At 40.3% G+C, this 20840-nt stretch overlaps 1 protein-coding gene across 1 annotated transcript in view; it reads left to right on the plus strand.

The window, feature by feature from the left end:
- Positions 1-1529: 1529 nt before the first annotated feature.
- Positions 1530-20840, plus strand: part of ghrhrb (growth hormone releasing hormone receptor b) — a 43472-nt gene continuing 24161 nt past the window's right edge. Inside the window, exons 1-2 of the mRNA XM_023428780.2 lie at positions 1530-1875; positions 11539-11647. Of these exons, the coding sequence (XP_023284548.1) occupies positions 1774-1875; positions 11539-11647 (211 nt within the window). The 5' untranslated portion in view covers positions 1530-1773. The remainder of the gene's footprint in view (positions 1876-11538; positions 11648-20840) is intronic.

A 20840-nucleotide genomic window follows, 5' to 3' on the forward strand; every position in this document is an offset into this window, starting at 1 on the left:
TATAAAAGGATGCAGCATAGTTAATATGACAGTGTGGTGGGGAACTCTGGGAAACAATTCCCCCCTCGCTGCTCTTTGATTGATAGGAAACAAGGAGCTGATGAGGGGCTACATCAGAGTCAGGCGATGTTTCATACAGCTGTTAGCTTCATGGCTTCCTCTTGCTCCTGCCGTGTGTCATAGATGCAGGTCTCTAAGTTCCTGCTGCAGAGGTATGTGTCCTGTCACTTTGTTTGCTTTGGGAAGATGCTGCGCTCTGATGAGTTTGTGAACTATGGCCACTGTTTCAGCTTCTTCGCCAGGGATGTTCCAGTGAGGCCTCCTGGTTGTAACCCATTAGGTCCTGGACAACTGTTAGAATAAGAGTTTTATTTACACAAATGCTACAAAACAAGAGCAGTTTAATTGGGCCTATAAAAGATGGTCAATAAAACATAACTATACATAAGATATCAAATAAATTGGGTGTTAATTGAACAAACCCAAAACATCCACATTACTATGTTTTTGTTTCCTCGTTTGCAGTATTTTTTTGCAACTACTGCAGAGTAGACAATCTGCTTCCTGTTTACACTGGCTCATGCATGCCTAGTGTATGGATTGCTCAGGTATGTATGCATTTTCAAGTGTGTTAGTCTGGACGTATGAGACATGAGGGAACATAAATAGTGACTTGGACAAACCAAATGACACTCAAAGGGGTAAACCACCAACTATAACTTAATACTATAACTAAATACTAAGAAAGCTAACTTAATCACACACACATACACACACGCACGCACGCACACACCCCACCCACCTGGTCACAGGTGCTGCTGTCTGCAGGAAACTTCAGAGTTGGTGGTCTGTTGGAAGAAGCCAAAGGCACCGTCTGTCATCGATTGACCTCTGCAAGGTGTCTCCAGCACACATACACACACACACACACACACACACACACACAAACACAGCGACACACACAGTAGTGCTCTGTGGGCTGCTGTCAGCCTGCACTGTTTATGTTTACTCTCACTGTTTATATGAAGTGCGCTGAGTAATGAAACTGAACTGCAAGGGCACCATACAACAGTAGCATCAGGCAACAAAGGGTGGTGGTGGTGGTGTGTGTATGTGTGTGTGTGTGTGTGTGTGTATGTGTGTATGTGTGTGTGTGTGTGTGTGTGTGTGTGTGTGTGTGTGTGTGTGTTAATCAATCTTGTTTTTTATTGCTAATGAATTCAGCTTTGAAAATATTTCTTTGTGGCTGTGAAAACATGGTTCATTAAGTGCGAGCATTCATTGGAACCAAAAAACCTCAAGTTCGATTAACCAGATCGAAACCGTCACATAAAGTAAACCTATTTAACAATGTGACCACTTTAAAGTCACCCGCTCCGCTCCCTGGGATTCCAGCACATAAAGGTTTATTCCGTCCTCTCTCGTGTGTCAGCGTGCAGCTGTGCGCCGCTGCCGCGTCTGTGCGCGCCGCTCCGTCTTTGCCTTTTCAGGGGAGGAGCGCACCATGTTTGGCTCAGTCGAGTCCGGGCTCTGCTCCGCTAATGCGGACCTTCTCCTCCTGCACACCGGACACCGGAGAGACACCCGCCAACACGTCCATACCGGCAAACTGCCTACAAGCGACTCAGTTCATGGATCGGTGCCAGTTGTGGAAATTGAACAAGGACATAAATTTATATTACTAAAAGATTGATATTATCCTCCGAGATATTTCTTCTTTTGTTTTTTGTTTTTTTGTGTGTGCGGACTTTCCAAAGTGAGCGAAGCGTGAAGATGTTGCTGCAGAGTGTATTCATCTCTGGAGGATCGTGGATGAGACGCACGACTACACTGCTTCACCTGGGTCTGTTCCTGCAGCTGGCGCTTTGGGAAACGGTGAGTGGACACATCCAAGTTCTCCTCCTGGATCTGATGAGGTTTCTGACAACAGTCAGTTTTCGTGTGGGCTGTTCAGGACTGCTATTATTTTTGGAAAAATAAAACTCTGCATTTGCATGAGTCAGTTTGGATCAAGGTGTGGAGGATCATTACATCATAGTTTCTCCTGGTTTTGACAATGAGATAGTCAGATGAGTTTAAAGGCATATAGGATTAATTCAAATAATTGAAATTACTCAGCACTAATAATAAAGTTAAAATAGTAATTACTACTTTTAATATTGAATATTTACCAGATGTCAGTTGTTTGCTCATTTGTGTATTTATTTATCCACACATCACTTTCTTCTTTATTATATTTGGGCATTTCTGCACAAGTAACTGTCCACACATCCACATGTTTTGTCTATACATATCTTTGAGGGGTCACTCTGGCATAAAAGGGGTTAAAAGGTTTAGATGGTTTTTATTTTATGCAAGTTTTACACAGTTTGTTGATTTATATTTTACTGTGTTGGTCTACTGTTGTACAACTGGTGATACTTCATAAGCAAGTGCTAATGAATTATCTGATGTCACAGCTGATTTCACAGTGAAAGGATTAAAGATGGAGGAGATGTTTGTGCGCTCACAAACACAAACACAAACACATTGTAAATGAGCAGCTGGTTTCTGCAGTTATCAACCTGCTGCTCTGATGTTTTGTTTTGCTTTTATCTGATGAGTCTGGATTGAATTATGATCATAATTAAGATTTGATTGATTAAGATTGACGCCGTTTTTATGTTCCTGACTTTTCTCACTCAACTTGACTTTTGCTTTCTTACTGAGAAAAATCATAATTTTATTTTATAAATGAAACATAAGAAACCTTCAACTATCAACTAGTGATGAAAACACACACATAGGCTACCTCAAATAAATATTAAATAAATAAAAACAGATCCAGTGGTTTCTCCTGTGACTCCATTAATACTGGACACTCACTTGACTCTGCTGCCTTTGGCTCCAGACGGACAGCAGCAAAGAGAAAGCATTAATATATATATATATATTTTCTGTATATGAACAAATGCTTGTTTGAAATTCAAATAATGTGAAGAATATTCATTTCTTATTCCATTTTATCCTTACTTGAATCTGGATTTGATGCCACCAGCTGCGCGCTCACCTCAGGATGGAGGATCTGGGATCTGTAACGTGTCCTTCCTGATCCTGAAGGCTGTTAATGATCCTTTGTCGTCCTTTCCTTTATTAGCTCCTTCCTCCAGTGACTCTGCTGTACTTTGTGATTGGTATCAGGACTTGCTGAAGTGCTCATTTTACCCTCTCTTTTGGTAATAGAAAGATGGATGTGTGATCTCACTTCCTGACCTGCTGGGTCTCTGTAATTGCATCAGAGTGATGCAGGAGTGATTTAGTGTGTGGGTTTGATACTATGAGTGGTACATTTCATGTTACACATTGTCTTTTGATCCATTGTTAATATAAGGATATTGAGTAGTGCAGCTTTAATGGTTCCCTCCGGACCTCTAGTCGTGCTAAACAGCATTTTGCTGTTCTTGGTGGAAGTGGAGCTACTTTTACTGCCTTATATATAGTTTAATCTGTAACAATGCATCATTTATAAGCTCATCATATGTAAAATCTTAATTTGCAGTGTAATTGGAGCTGTAGTGGAGCAGTATAAGTGGTAAAAATGAGAAATACTCAAGTCCAAGTACCTCAAATATCAAGTTACGTGCAGTACTTGAGTAAATCTATGTCATTACACTTGTAGAAACTTAATAAAAGCTGATGGAGTTTGCAAAAAGGCTTTTCCTCTGATCTCCAGCAGAAGATGCTCCCAGTTGCTTTTGATGCGTGACGTCAAAAACGACCCACTAGCCCTCTGTCTGCAGCCCGAGGCAAGACCTGCTCAAAAACAAGCCGTAAAACCTTAAAATCAATTTTAAAGGCCACAGGTAACCAGAGCAGAGAGGCCAAGATGGTGGAAATGTGCTCCAGCTCTTCTGGATCCTGTGAGTGCCCTGCTCTGGTGGAGGCCATGTTTTGTTCCATTGATTTTTTTGGGGCGAATGAGTGTCAGTAATCCAGTTGATGGAAACAAAAGGAGGAAAAGTTCCAGTGTCCGGAAATGGAAGGCGTCATCTGGTGTTAGGGGGATGCTCTCAAGCTTTGACTTTATGTTGCTTTAGCAGCAGTTTTAGCCACCAAAGGAAACAAAAGTATAAGTATGTATTTGGACTGTATATGTAACAAGAAATTTCAGTGCAGAAATGCCAAAGTTTTTTTGTTTGAGTTAATCTAAGTTTATTTTTCAACTGGAAAATGTCACCAAGTTCTTATTTTCATGGTTACAAATTAAAGGATCCCTAGGTTGTTCCTGCCATTGTAATAAGATTTTTTTAACCCAATTACACCATTGATACGTATCAGCTTCAGAAATCCAGCTGTGGTCTGGCGTTAGTTTTTCACAAAGCCTCAGCTAAGCCAAACTTATTTGGATGAGAAAACCAAGGCAAACAGTAAAATAATGACTCATTTTAATTTGCCTCACATGCAGACTATCAGTAGACATTACAATATACAGATGTCTCTTAAACACCTCACGTGCAGACTATAGGTACACACCACAATTAACAGATGGTCTTTGAACGTGTCACGTGCAGGCAATGGGTAGACTCATCAGGGGCTCCACTTATGGGGGGTTTGGGTTTTGGTGTGTAGTGTCTTTATAGAAGGTTTAAGGTGGTTTATAATTGTCATTGCAAAATGTGCCAATATAAGGGGCACTGCCCCCCCCCCCCCCCATGGCCACCCCAAGCATTGATTTTCCTTTGATTATTAGCAACATTTCAGGAGCGCCCAGTAACAGTCTGATCCCCAAATAAAGTGCTTTACAACATGTTTCATCATCTGACTGCTCGTGTTTTCTTAACACACTGGACTCTGTTGTAGTGACGGTGCCGCGATCCCAGATCTCAACAATTACTTTGTTCAGTATAATGTTTCATAACCGATAGAAACTAAATTGTTATAAACCATATGTGAGATTTTGAGCGGGGGTCCAGAATCACTTTTCAGATTTGAATAACTTAGTTGAGTTCAAGTCAAAGATTCGTAGTCTCTTACCCTGTAGTTTGTTCCCTTTTATTCCTAAACTAAGCGGACATAACACTGCTCACAGGTACGTACAGAGGTATGTGAACACATCACGATGCATCCAGCCTGACCGGTTCAGTTCAGTACAACAGTAGCCTATACAAGCTCTGCACATAAGGTCAATAACTCAGCGGCCTATTATTTTCAACAGAGTTATCAGATTATGATCGTCTCTGTGGCATTCGCAGTCTTTTAATACGCTTTTAATGAGGATGTAACACACTGTGAATCACAGCTGAGCTGACACCAGCGCTCTCAGTCACCAGTAACTGGAGCTCCCCAGCTAAAAGCTACTGACTCATTCAGTGATGATAGTTATTCAGTGTAACGAGTCCACTTTGAAAATTTGTTTATAGAGATTAGTTTGTACACGTTCTGAACACACACACTGTCCCAGACAAAAGTTGGCAATCCTGAGAGAAACATAGCAAAAAAAATAATTTGTGCTCAATCAAAAGCAGCGGCCTGAGCTCACACTGTCACACAAGGGAAGAGAGCGAATCTGGCTCCATTCAAACTCTGACTATATCAAAAATTTAGGCCCAAAACCTCCAGTGTGAGCGGCAGTGACCCACACTAACAAACTAACATAATGCTGCTGCTAAAAAAAACATATCAACCCCAAACTCCTCTCCCTGGACACAACCAGCTTCACACTGTCCACCTCCTCCTCTTCCTCCCCTTCCTCTGAGGCTTTTCAAAATAAAACACAGAGGAGCCAGTTCTACTCCGATTCTTATTTGTTGCTGTGCTGCATTTTTAAGACACGAGAGCTGCACAGCTGGATGACGTGAGAGGACCACATGTCTCTGCGTATTCATTGAAATAAATTCTTCCACATTTTAGTGCTTCAATTCACCATATGACATGACGTAGAAATGATATCACACTGTCTGACACAAATACCAAAACTTTATCAGACCCATCTCACACAATGTGGACTTGTAGGGTTGTGGTTTACAGAGTCTGTAGTCAGAGAGATTTCAAGATTTCTATCCATGTTGTGCCAAGTGCAAACGTGTCCCCTGTGCGCTGTCAGGCCAAAGACTGTTAAATCAGTCAAATCACATGTATTGTATTAGCATTTATTGTTATTGTGCAGAAAATTACTGCAGACCCCGAGGAGCTAACAGAGGAGTGGTCTGATACACCTGTGTATCATCAGTGGCAAAATGATAAGAAATTCAACCTGGAGGTACAATGTGGATTGAAATTATTACAGGGCCAACACACACACAAACACACACACACACACACACACACACACGCACACGCACACACAAACTGTAATGACATCAGAGAACAGGTGATTACCTTTCCTTTTGTATCACTATGAAATCTTAAATTTAAATGATGGCAGCTGGGTAAACGTTGGCCGCAGGCGAGCGGCGCCCTGCGATAATGACCCGGTTAAGACAGTGATTGAATTTAAATGGCACCGCTGCCACGTAAACTGTTGCCATTTAGGATCCAGACTTCCAATAATTAAAGTGCACGCTCAAATGGCACTCCAGCTCTTCAACCGTCACACACACATTTACACAATCTGATCTCATTATTCTGCATCTATGAATTTATAACCCTGTCTCCTAAAACTGACGTTTCTATACAACTAAACCGCAACAGCAAATATGTAACTGGTTTTATATTAACATAATTAAGATTTGTTAATTTATGTATGTGGTTAAAGGTAGATGTCCATGTGTTGTTTGATTATAAAGCAGGTCTAGGTTCTATATTAACACTGTGAAAGTATCAAAGCTTCAGTCCACAGAGAAATGCACACAGCCTGTATTCAGAAACTGAGCCTTAAAACCAGCCGTCAGGACTTATATAACTTTGTGATGTCACATACAATAGTCACCGCTCTCAGCCATGCCCTAAGCCCCGCCCACCTGGACCCACCATCCAACCTTGCAGGATTTGGTTTACCTGAAATCTGCTATATTTTTATTGGATCACACAGAAAAAAGTCAGCCAATCAGAAGAGAGACTCAGAGCCTCCTCTTCTCTGATTGGCTCACCGACCTGTTGTTACTAGAGCTCCAGAGAGAAGCCTGGGAGAGGAGATGTAAAACTACATTGAGATGGTTTTAGGTTCTTAAAACCACAAATATATCTTCTCATGGATCAAACACAGGAGAAGAGGAAAATATGGGACCTTTAAACTCAACCACTGTCTTCCTCTATCCTTAACAGAACTGCTTTTGTTGCCTAAACCAGAGATGGGACTTCATGCACCTGCCATCCTCCTCCTTGCAACACCCTGCTGTTAAAAAATGTAGCTTCATTCAACAAAAAAAATCACTGCTTCTGAACATAATCCGTTGCTGTTGCAGTTTAGGAAAACATTTGCCAGGCTATGCACCTCATCATGAGCTACACCAGATTCTCTGCACATCACTAAACTGTAAAATTGTTATGTGGCTTCCAGAGACCACGCGTTGTCCTGCTTGTCCTTGCTTGTATAAAGGAGATTTGTTCCATGGTGCAGGTATGACTGTGCTTGTCTTGTCACGGTGAGGCTGTGTCGCCAGATCAAGCTGCCAGACTGAGCTGTTTCAGCTACACAGGCTCATTTGTTGCTGCTGTAGGTATAAACTATTAATGATAAAGGAGTTTATGGGCCACACTGTTTAAATACACTGTGGAAACATTTATCCCTCCCACAGTAAATCCTCCTCATATCAGGTTATGTGTTTAGATTACACTGTGGATTTATCAGATAGTCCTTAAAATAGAAAATGAGAGTATTTCATTTAGAACTGTTGGGTGTCTCTGTCATCTTTCATGTTGCTCTTACAGCCCCATCCAAATATATTAGTCTGTGTTTTGTCATGAGGTGATGGGGTTATTTATCAGAAGGCCTCCACTTACTGTATAAGGCAGTCGATCCTGACCTAAGAGTTGGAACCTCCAAAATGAGGGTTTCAAGATCATTACCAGTTTTGGAAACAAAGTTCTGCAACACAAACAACAAAGAATTTAGCTTGTTTACTTTTAGTTTTTATTGTTTAGTTTAATCCTGTCATTTTACCTGCATCTTTGTCAGGGGAAAGTCTCACAGAAGCAGCTTGTGAGTGATGCTTACACTGCAGATGATAAATGGTTAAATGGCTCTTGAATGCTCTAACACAGTTTGCAAGTGTGGCATTTGTTTTCAAGAGTGAAAAGTGTTTGGATTTGTGAGAGGATATTATCTCATGTTGGAAATTACAACTTGCATGTAGCAAATTTAGTGAAACAGTCCCCTGGGATATCTTAACATGGATGAGGAAAAATGCATGTTAATGCAAAGTGTAAATGCTCTCAGATATCTCAAGGTGGTTTAATTCAAATTGTGATCACATATCAGCCCGTAAGAAAAAACCTACCCAAAGACCACCTACCTAAAAACCCACATACTACCCCATACTCAGCGCCAGTATCTGATCACTGATAGATCTGATCACATGTGAGCAAAATGGAGACACTGAACAGGTTTATCAATACCAGGTATCAGTGCAAAGGCCAGTGATCAGATCATTATCCAGACACAGGCCAGTATCCATATCACATGTTAATATCAGATGTAAATGGGAAGACGGGAGGTTTTGTGTAAAGGGGTCACAAGACTGGAAACCACTGATACACTGTGCGGTGGATTTGAATGAAACCTTTGAGCAGGTGAACAGATGCATCTTAAAATTACGTTTTACACACACAACAGAATGGTTTTACCAAATACATTTAGTGCGTAGGGAGTCGTAGGGAGGTGGTGAAGGTGTCACGGCTCAGAGTTCACAGGACTCAAATGCACGACTCTGAGACACACACGATTGAAATGTTAGAATCGGTCACCTTCATTCTAGCGCAGACAAGAGCAGGAGAGAGCTCAGTGAGGAGTGAAGTCAGCAGGTGGTAAAATCAGGCAAAATGTCCAAATACATGCAGGAGGCCAAACACTGGCAGGCAAACAGGCAGGGACAAAAACAATTCTGGAAAGACACAACTGGGACGGGACGATAGACAATCTGGGAAACAGACCAGTGTGTATATAGTAGGGAGCAAATGAAGACATGTGGGAGGTGAGGAGGAGGAGGAGGACGTGGGGGAATCAGGTGACTAGAAAGTTGGAGAAAATGGCAAAGACAAGCACAGAATGAATGATTGAATAACGGAACTGTGACACTGTGGGTGTTTAAAGTGCAGGACTTTGACACTTTGGCTTTGTGTGCTGCCTCCTCATTGTGGTTAGTTTTAGGCTTCTGAAACACTTGTAGTTTGGGTTAAATGTTGAAGCGGTAAAAACACATCTGACTTTTTGCACATTTGCCTATTTACCTGGAGCTTTGAGTTGCTTAAACAACCACAAAAATCTTGATCATTCTTTTTTAAATGTATTTTTTTTGACATTTCATGCCTTTCATTCGGTTTACAACAGAGAGATAACAGGGAAATGTTCAGTTAGATCATTAGATTGATAAAAAAAAAAAAATATATATATATTTCAGTTCGGATTACAGTTCAAAACATGTTTACCAGTTGTACATCAGCGTATGTTTGGACTGTATGGTAAAATGTCCTGCAACAGGCCAGGAGGTGTTTCTGTCCAATAGCGGAGAGCGTGTTAATCCTGGATGTTGCAGCGCTGCGAGAGCACGGGGTCAAAGTGTCACGTTCACCTGCAGCGTCTCCATCTGTCCAACAGGTGGGCGTTCTGCCTGTGATAGCTCTCACATTTCAAACCAAATACATCCACCAGAGAAATCAATTAGACACCTTCAAGGTAATTACAGGGATTTCTTTTTTTCACCTGACAGCATAGTAAATCAATTGTGCGACATCACTGCACAAATTAAATTTAGCTACAAGGTGGAAGTCCTTCTAAAATCTATATTTTTTCTTCATATTTGAATTCATTCATTTTATAAGTTGATTATAGGCCTGTGTGGGTCCCACTGTTCTTCATGTTCTACAGAGGGCGTGAAAGGCAGAGGAGCCCTGTCAGTAGATGTCAGGGAGAACTCCCACGTTTCAGCTGACAGCGGCGCTCATTACCGTAGAGAGGTTCATCGCTGGAGGGGAACCGCCAACATCCTCAGGGTCTTCACATGGCTTTTGTTTTTCGTTTTTTCTTATGTTGCTAAAACAATCAACACTCAATTCCCCTAATGACAAAAACAGAATTTTATTAGCAAATTTATTAAAAAGGAAAAACTGAAATATCACATTCACATGAGTACGTCGTTATTTTTCTTTCATTTGATTTATGTTACAGTATTACCAATACTTCCCGTTTCTTGGAGAGAGATATCAGATATTGTTTTGGCTCTGACATTATGTCACGTATGAAATAAAGGACAGCCAGAACCCAATTGCAGATTCAAAAAAGGAACAGAGTTTATTTACAAAAACTGAAAATCACCAAGAGGGAAAAAACTAACCGAGGACCACTCAAGCGGCTGCTGAGGGAAAAACAACAAAAGAACAATAACACAAAAAAACACAAAGGGCAAAAAACTCAGGAATAAACTAAAGTTGTCCAGGAGGAAAAAATACTCACTAGCACACTAGAAATAACGCTGGAAATACTTGAGCGGGAGGCGAGGCAGGTTCTCGTGAATCGTTGTGAGGAACAGCAGGCATACGAGTGTGGCACAGGGGAATGTTTGGGAGAGGCTTAAATAACCAGGCTGATTTCAAGGAATCAGGAACAGGTGAGGGCAATGAGGCTGCTGCCGAGAACCGGCCCCGCCCCTCCGTGCTGACCTGAGTGAGAGAGGAGACAGAGGTTAAATGGAGGCTCAATAACACAAAAATAAATCAAAAACCAAACCATAACACATTATTTCTGTCAGGCATAATAATCCAGCGATGGCTGCTGACTTCTGTGTTAAAGCTCCATATTTAACATGTTTCCTGTGTTTTATTTGAAGTGTTGATCCATAAGACGATATATTTGTGGTTTTAAGAACCAAAAACCATCTCAATGTAGTTTTACATCTCCTCTCTCAGGCTTCTCTCTGGAGCTCTGGTAACAACAGGTCGGTGAGCCAATCAGAAGAGAGGAGTCTCTGAGCCTCTCTTCTGATTGGCTCACTGTTTCTGAGTGATCCAATAAAAAATAATGTAAAACATTTCAGGTAAACTCTCAGAGAAACCAAATCCTGCGAGTCCAGGTGGGCGGGGCTTGGGGCATGGTTTGGACAGTGACTGCTTTGTTGTGACATCACAAAGTTCCAGAAGTCCTGACGGCTGGTTTTGAGGCTCAGTTTCTGAATACAGGCTGTGTGCATTTCTCTGTGGATTAAGCGCTTTGATACTTTCTTAGTATTAATATTAAACTAAACCTGCTTTATAATCAAACAACACATGGACATCTACCTTTATACTATATGAGCTCTTAAACATTGGTGTCGACACTTCCAGTGTAGTTGTGCTTAATGTGCCTGCAGAGTCATCACTGCTGCGTTGCTGAACTGTGTTGCTGATCTCTTTCTCTCTGTTCTTCAGACGGAGGCCATCCACCCAGACTGCGCCCTGGTGGCTCAGCACATGAAAGCTCAGGAAGAATGCAACCAGATCCTCAAACAGGAGGAGAACAACCACTCCACCAGGGCAGGTCAGTCTGTGTTTAAATGGTGCTGTGGTAACAAAGATTTGTGCACATACCTTGTGGGGACTTGACCCCCATTTGGGGACAAACGTTAAGTCCCCAAAATGTTAACCACTTGGTTTTAGAGTTAAGATAGAATCAAGATATGATAAAGTATAAATAAGGTGGAATTAGGCTTTGGTTTTGTGAGGGTGGTTGGGTTTCATCATGTATGTGTTACAGTGAGGGGGTTAGGGTGTGTCTGAAATCACTCACTACTCCATATATAGTCCACTATATAGTGAGTTCACCATTTTGTAGTGCTGTACGAATGTATAGTGACAAATATTATACCCTAACTAGCAGACTCATAGTATCCCACAATGCATCACGAAAAGTAGTGTACAACTGATGGTCACTAACTAAGCATTATATACCATCATGCATTGCACTCACTGATAGACAGAAGAACGGTGCAGAGAAAATGACCTGAGTAGTGTCCAAAAGTGTTTTTTCAATATACAGATGAGCTCACTGTTCAGGCCTCTGCAGAGAACTCCCTGGATAGAGAGGAGGGAGGACTGAATGAGTGAGTGATTTTGGACACAACCAGTGTCCTTACAAGAGTCAAAACCAAGAATGTGTGATGTATTTATCTTTTTGTTTCTTATTTTGGATCTACTTTGACTTGACTGAATGAGATGACTAATTCAAAATGTACAGTCAGTATATTTTAGTAGATTTATGTAGATTCTTTATAAGTTGAGACCTGTTTCCCAAAGACAAACCAGTCAGAGGATATAAGAGGGAGAGAGGAAGATAACAAAGATAATAAAACTGTAAATATGTGGATAAAACCAAAGGTGGAAAGGAACAGAATCAATGAGGGTGTCTTTACTTTTTACTAAAATATTTTTTATCTTATTCCATTATTTTTGTCATTTTCTGTTGTTGAAATAGTATATCACTAAATTCATTTTCACAATGAAGTATAATCAATACAAACAATCACTGAAGATCTTTGTACTGAAACTTTTCATCTGGTCTGCTAAAATTATGTTTTATGAAAAGAAAAAACATTTACACTCAAGCAAAGACAAAAAGAGAGCTGGGTGGATTCATCCACAGCTGAAAGTAGTCCCCAGCAAATGCATTATTTCTTTGTGTTTGTGTGATGTTTGCTGCAGTCGCCGGCTGTTTTAGGAATTTACTGAACCCTTTTTTAAAAGCAGCGAAGTCAAAAAGTATCTAGAGACAGACTAAGACATTGTTGGTTTTGTTGTTGTTGTTTGTTCATGTGATACGTGAATTATGATAATAATGTGAACTAAACAAGTTATATATTATGGATCTATAGCTCTTCATACAACTTATATCCTCAAAAATCTGATTTCAAATCAAGATAAATTAAATTCTTAGCTGTTTTGTTTTTGTTTTTTGCTTGACTTCACCTTAATCAAGTATCTACAAGTATTTTAACCATGAGAGTTATTCAAATGAATTATTAATTAATTAATAAATCGAGGGCCATTAAAAACATTAATTCATACTTGAAACATATCCATCTCCTCTTTTTCCGAAAGTTAAGTGTCAATCATCGATACTGATGTGAAATAAATGCATGTTTGTCTTCCCTCTTCTGCATCATGTCTCCTCCATCTCACCTGTTTCCAAACATTGTTTTGTCAGCTGTCTTCTTTTCTGACAGTCGATCACGAGTATCGTCAAGTATTTCTCCGTCCTGACTTTTCCTCTTGGGAAAATGTTCCAGTTTAGAGTGAAGAGCATCTCTCTTAGGCAGCACCTTCATTTGGGGGCCATCAGGAGCACCCCTGTGTGGGCTCCAGCCATGTCACGCTGTTAAATTACAGACATCCAGGACAGTTTGACACGTTCTCAGGTTTGACCTTGAAGGGAGAGTGACTGAACAAATATAGTTTGAGATACTGTTGAAATCAGTTTTATCTCTTTATAATAAATGTAGCTCAGATTAGTAGATCCATATATTTCACTTAATTATAGGCTGAGGGATCACTTTCTCCCATCCTCCTCCTCTTCACCTTCTTCAGAGGGTGTTCAGAGGAGTGAAAGGCGCTGGAGCCTCAATGGCAAATGTCAGGAGTTGAAAAAGTCAGTGAGCTCCCACGACCAGGGAACTAATCAGTGTATGCAGGTTCCTCATTAAAGGAGAACCTCCGCCAACCTCCGGGTTACAGCCACTGGCAGTCTGAGCCCTCAGAGAATCAAACCACTTTCTGCCTCATCCATGAGAAGAAAAAAACAACTCTCAAAACTCCATTAAAAGGTAATCTAATGACAGAAGATACAGCTATTTGCTGCTCAATTCTGAAACCTAAGAGAACCATGAATGATGTCCATCCATCCATTTTCTTGTTCACGAGTGAGGGTAGGATGGAGCACCACATCGAAATGTGGATTGGCGCAGCGTCAGCAGTAAAACAAGCGTTGCGCTGGACCGTTGTGGCGAAGATGGAGCTGAGCCAGAAGGAAAAGCTCTCGATTTACCAGTCGATCTTCTTTCCTACCCTCACCTGTGGTTATGAGCTCTGGGTAATGACCGAAAGAATGAGTGAGTCGGCTGGGCTCAGCTATAGAGATAGGGTAAGGAACTCTGGCTCGTTGCTCCTTCACGTCTAAAGGAACCAGTTGATCTGGCTAAGATCCCTCCTGGGTGCCTTCCATTGGAGGTCTTCCAGGCACGAACAACTGGTAGGAGGCCTCAAGGTAGACCCAGAACACACTGGAGAGATTATATATCTCATCTGGCCTGGGAACGCCTCGGTATCCTAGAGAGAGGGACGTCTGGACTGCTTTGCTTCTTACTATGAAATTAGATGAAGAAGTGAGCAGCAAACTTTGGTTAAAGTGTCAGTAAAAAGTGATATTCATCAAGGAGAAATGTGGAGAATATAATCATGTAACTAGAATAGGAAAAAAAAGCTGTAGAAACACTATGTACTGTCAGTAAGTGTGGAAATCATATCAACACAAAGACTCTGAAAATGTGATCTAAAAAGGAACCATTCGTATTCTGTAGTCCGCCACTGTCTTTTTAAATTACTTTTACAGACTCCAGTGCACGATAACATTTGTATCTTAAATGAGTTTCTTGTTAAGAGTAAAAAGATCTTTATAAAAATCAGCTTCGACCGATCTAATTTTTAAAAATCTGTGCATTCTTTAATGGGAATATGTTTAAATCAAAAACAATTAGTTTTGAGAAGTTAGTCAATTGTAAATAATAATGACGACTGTAACACGAAACAATAAAATTAGGGTGAAAAACAACACTGGCATGTCAGCATTTCGTAACATCTGCTTTATCTTGGGTAATTTTATTCACTAGTAAACAACACTTGTGCATGAGAATATGATGTGTAAATAATATAGGTGTTTTGGTGTGTGCTTGCATGCGGGGTGAGTTTTGTAAACCTCTTACACCACGTCACATATCAATGCATCATTATTAAAACACCATCTCAAACTATGAATGGAACCAAGCCTGAATGTAAACCTGCTGATGGCCTTCCTGTATCTGACGACTGCTGCTCCGTAATCAAAAGCACGGTGAGCACATGTGCTTCCTGTTATCAAATTACCGTCCCTTACTTGGCAGAGCAGCCAAAACAATCAAGGGAACTAATCAGGTGAGGAGATGTCTGGATTAAAGGGACTGATTGGTCAGCCTGGCCCTGTTTCATCTCTGTAGCTCAGGTACAAGGTGAGCCAACTGAATCAGAGGAGATTCATCCATTATCCTCCCTTCAATGGCTCAGAAAAAAAGTCTGAGCCACAGGAACAGCTTGTCCTTCAGGAGCTTTATTTTCCATCTGAGATGCAGTCTGAAAGCATGTTGATTACACCCGGCGTATGAATTCTCTTGGTTCTGAAGTGTTTTAAGCGACAGGGTCATTCCAGGCGGGTAAGCTCAGCTCTCTCCTCACTCGTTCTCTCGGCTCTGAAAAGGGTTGTTATGAAAGCGACACACTCGGTGAGGTAGTCGTCTGATCACTGGTGGGACTTGCTTGCGCTCGCCACAGCTGGTTTCACTCAGAATTAATTGCATCATTTGTCACCCTATCCTGTGATCAACTGAAGCAAAGATGTGACAATTAGTATTCAAAGCATCAGGTATGAGTCGCTTCAAGTCCGGACTGAACACTGACTGAAGTAGACTGAGGCGCCGCCTCACTTCTCCAGGAGGCTGTCACATAACTGTACAGCGGGAAACACAGTCCCAGCTGAAGGGTCCTGTATGGTCTCCCCAGTGGCCTCAGCCAGTCCAACAAGCATTCAATCAGTCAATCAAACTTTATTTGTATAGATTTGGCGGAGAAAGGCTCTGCTCTTTGAGGGACCTGTCTGCTGCTAATCCCCAACACACACAGGAATATTAATGTTAGGGTTATGTTAAATCAACAATGCCATACAGAGCTGAAACTAGAACTAGAACTGTAAGAAAACCTTTCAAAATCCAGGTGACATCCCTAACTACACTAATAACGATGAATCCAGCCATGGAACAGAGCATTTCTCCACAGTATGTAGTGTGACTAGCATCATATGTCTAGATAAGGACAATAGTTATTTGAAAAAATAATCTAATATTGTTTTTGCAATATTTCGTTTTTCCATTTCCCATAAGCCCTAGATGTTTGCAGGCTTAAGCGTCAGGGGGTCACAGTTAATTCAGCACGACACAGACGATTGAATACCCTACATGTTTTTAGACAGCAAAGATTACAGCTATAAAGTTGAAACAATTACTTTAGAAGAGAGCACTGGATGAAACCCCAAGACGATGACATAAGTACCCATACTGCCATGCTTGTAGTTTTCGGCTGGACCACAAAAGCCCTATAAACACAGATGTCCATGACTGAGTGAGTGATAGAGTTGAGTGATTAAGTTAAACCATTGGTCTGCTGAGTGTTGGAGTTTCCCCATTGGCTGTTGCACTTTCAAAGTGAATTGGCACAAAAAGTTTCTATGAGGGGGCGTTCACAGCCTGCAGTTGCCAACTTAGCATGTTTGTCACTAGATTTAGCGCCTAGCGACAAATCTAGTGACTTTCATCTAGTGACCTTTGGACAGTCACCAGTACTGTCTGCATGTAGGTTAATATACACATGAGAAATGTTTATTTTCTGTTTTGTTTTAAACTTATGAATTGTTTAGTGTGTGCCTCATCTCCTTACAGTTAACCATAACACATTTCTATGCATAGATCGGCAGAGATGTATGCATCATTGGAGAAATATAAATCATGCTCCACAGTAGGCTTCCATCAAAATGTAAATTTTTACAGAATTTCAAGGAAATCATCAAAAGAAAATGTTAATTATTATGTTTTCATCCCCTATAGTTATGTGAATATTAGGAGTTTGTCTGTTGACATAAACAGCTGAGAAGTTGTAATCAAAAGAGCATCAAACCTCAAACAAAAATGATGTATAAAACATGATGGAAATATGATTGTTTCAAGTTTGAGGAAGCTCTCCTTTTGATCTGATGTTTTCATCTGTCACTATTTTTTGTTTGTTCAGTGGACATTTAAGTCATGTGCTTCATGTGCAGCATAGGTTATACTAAAGTCTGTTTCCATTGTATTTCCATTGTCGCATTTTGCTTTTGGAGTTAAATATGGTAGGTGGGTTCAAATTTGATGAAAAGTGAGTTACAATGACTAAAGTCAAAAAGTAAAAATCAAATAATAGGAATAATACATTCTAAACCACAGCAGGCCAACATAAACTGGGCCAAAAAAAGGCTTTAATACTCATGAATATTTAGCCACAGCTGTCCTGAGGAAAAGTGTCAGGGCCATGTGGGTCAGGTCTTTATGTCTTTGACCAAAGTGTTGTGGGGAATACAGATGAGAGCAGAAGGAAGTTGAGGAGTGAAGCAACTGCATTATGTGATGTAACGGTAAATTTTGTACATATTTGGAACAAATTTTACTTCTACTCTAAAAGGCCTGAAATTTCGTTCAACATTAAAAAATCTCATAAAGCATCAGAGTTGTTTGACAAAAATTAGCCTTTTTAACACCAAACATTTGAAGTGTAGATGATATAATTAATTACGACTCTCTTTTCTGCTTGTGCCAGTGAACCGGCATGCACAATACCACATCCCTGCAGTAACACAGCTGACGAGAATGAAGCCATGATTAATGTTATTGCTTCCACCTGTGTTTGACAGGCAACACGACCACCATGAGAAAGTGTTAAACAGGCTTGTTTAAGCTGATGACTTAAAGCATTTTAGATTTTATGCGATTTATTTTTTTAGAACAACTTCTAAAAGTGTCATGACAGTGAATGGTGGGATTTATAGTTTGGGGGAAGGATGTAAAATTTGAGAAAATAATTTTATTTGGACACAAAATTTGCAAACACCTTTGAGTGCAGGATGAGTCATGAAACGTTTGAAACTGTTTTACAGGAAGAGAAAATGAATGGATTTTGATGTAAAAAATACTCGAATAATAATCTTTTGACATATATTAAGAGATAAATTAGCAATTAACACAGAGACTGAGGGGAATAACCGTCCCGGACGTCTTCATCGTCGTCTCTCTTACTCCCCACATCGTCATTGTGTGTTCAGTATACAGTATGCTAAATGTTTAGTGGCATTCATTATCATTTAAATTAAATCCTTTGATTTATTTGATCTTTTTCAAATCAAATATCTGGGACAGCGATGTACTTAATGAAAATACCTGGGTTCTGTGACAGCTACATTTGTGGACATTGAAATTCTGCAGTGTTGTAGAAATATTGTATTGTATTATGATTTATTGTGTTTTTTAAATCCAAAGTGATTTAAGCTCTAAAGCTTTTAATTGAATGACTCGTTTTCCCTTTAACATCACAATTAACTATCAACAGGAATTATCCTTGATATCAAAGATCGCAGGTTTAACACCGTCTTACTTTTCAGAACATTATCTTCATTAATTGTTGCTATTGTCATTTATATAAATTGATGAATTCAAGCCCTGAGCAAGTCCTGTAGAAGTCTTGTTACTCCTCTATGAAGTCAGCTAGCATAGCATTTATAAACGCGTAGCGCCAGATCCAGAACGCCGTTTGCTCGTTCTCATAGCCCAGAGGCATGATGGGAGTGACACTACTGCGCACATTCAGTGGGCCGTATAACGCATAACGTGGAAGTAACCACCAGTAAGCCAGGAACTTTGACAGTGTATGTGCCAGGCGAGCGATTTCTACAGAAGTGAACGGGCGCCATATTTAGATCCGGTATCCAGGTCTTATAATACATCCATGCTTCTCACAAAGAACTTGTATTTAACCATGTCCATCTTGATGATATTCATCTTAACACTGATTTAAAAAAAATAAGTGGGGAGGAGAAGCCTTTTAATGGAGGATAGCATTTTGGCTAACATAGCTAAAGATCGCATCAGTTAAAACTACACAATGAACTTGACCTTCATTTGTGCTCACTAATTAGCACACTGTATTTATTTGAATGAATGAATCTGTGCTTTTGCTCATAAAACAATATTTTTGATATGAAAGCATGAAAATCCCAATTTTCAAATTTCCCAACTTTTTTCCTCAATAATTTTTATTCATTATTATCTTTCATTTAGAGGGACAATTTCATCATATGACTGCTCCTACTTTTACTAGCTGAGCTCACTTTGTTGTTAGTGCCTGTTTACGTCAGGTCAAACAGGTGTGTTTAGGAGCACGATTTACCTGCAGAGTTTCACACGAATTCATCACGATGCATCACGAGTGGAGGAGCCCGTCAGATGTGACCACATGAGGGAACAAACAGATGGGTGGGATGATGAGCGGAGGTAAAGGACGCTGCGGCTCATGAAATAGTGATTGGAAAATTATGAGGCTTCTCATTAGCAATGTCACAAAAGATTGCACAAGAGGTAAAGGCTACTAATGGATGAGGGAGGAAATTGCAGTGGTTATATTTGGCTGTTGACGGGTATACAGCGTCAGCAGGTGACGAGGAAAAACGCACTCTCCCCTTTTTAACTTTGTGCCCTTTTCTCTATATCTTGAACGGCCTAATCAAGTGTCCAGTCGGGAGGGAGGCAGGGCAGATGTCTTGTCTACTGTGGGCTAATTACCTTTCACACCTCCAGTCGAACAGGAAACATGGATACAGGGAGTCAGGGATAGAGGGGAGGTGAGGATGTAACGCAGGAGTAAACAGACAGAGAGGGTTAACGGTCTTGTCCATTTTAAAAGGATGCTTGTAATTAGACCCACGGCGGGTGTGTGTGCGCATCAGTGCCTTCCTGATTTGCCTTCACGCTCCATTGTTGACATTTCCTCAGATCATTTCACACTATAGCTGTCCTGCCCTCTCTGTATCCCCTTGCTCACTCACAATCGTCATTTTCATAACTAATTACAAAGACTAAATACCAGAGGTGAAAAGCAACAGACTAAATCTTAATGCAGAAATGACTGGTCTATCGCTGTGTGAACACGGAATGTATTAACTGTGTTGTTAATAATGGATGAATTGTTAAAAATCATAAATTGGAAATCTTGGAGTTTCAGACTCACAGATAAAACAAGATATCTGAAGACGAATCGGAAATTATATACGGCGTGTTTAACTTTTTAAGATATTTTTTTTAAAGATTATAATCAAAATATTTGATCAGTTAATTATCTGCAATCATCATTTGCAACCCTAGAAAATGTATTCATACATTTTAATTGAATTAATGTGTAATTTAAAGGCACTTTATTTACTCAGTGGTGAGAGTGGATACGACCGAGGACCAGATCCAACCTGGACATGTTTAGAGTTTAGTGCTGCAGGGATGATTGGTTTTTGTAGGCCAACCCAGATGCCAATGGGATTTTTAGATTGGCTTTTGGATTATTGTAGAAAATAAACAGAAAATAAACTTTGACAAACAAAAGTTTACGATACTGACACGTTTTGTTCAGATGGATAATCTTCACTAATGAACACCACTTTATGATTTTTACTTTCACCAGAAGTAAAAAGATGATTTTAGGCTCTAAACTCCACCACGGTCACATGACTTCAACCACCACTACATTTCAACTTGTAGTTTGACTTAGCTCTGACCTCCTCTACTAAAGCCTTTCCTCTTACAAGGTTGGTAAGAGTTTACAAAAGCGGGAATAAGGCTGTAAAGGTGGGCGGGTGAGTAGATCAG

The sequence above is a fragment of the Seriola lalandi genome, unplaced genomic scaffold (genome assembly GCF_002814215.2).
Source record: "Seriola lalandi dorsalis isolate HSWRI2012SDOR001 ecotype SW California unplaced genomic scaffold, Sedor1 jcf7180002054885, whole genome shotgun sequence".
Taxonomy (NCBI): domain Eukaryota; kingdom Metazoa; phylum Chordata; class Actinopteri; order Carangiformes; family Carangidae; genus Seriola; species Seriola lalandi.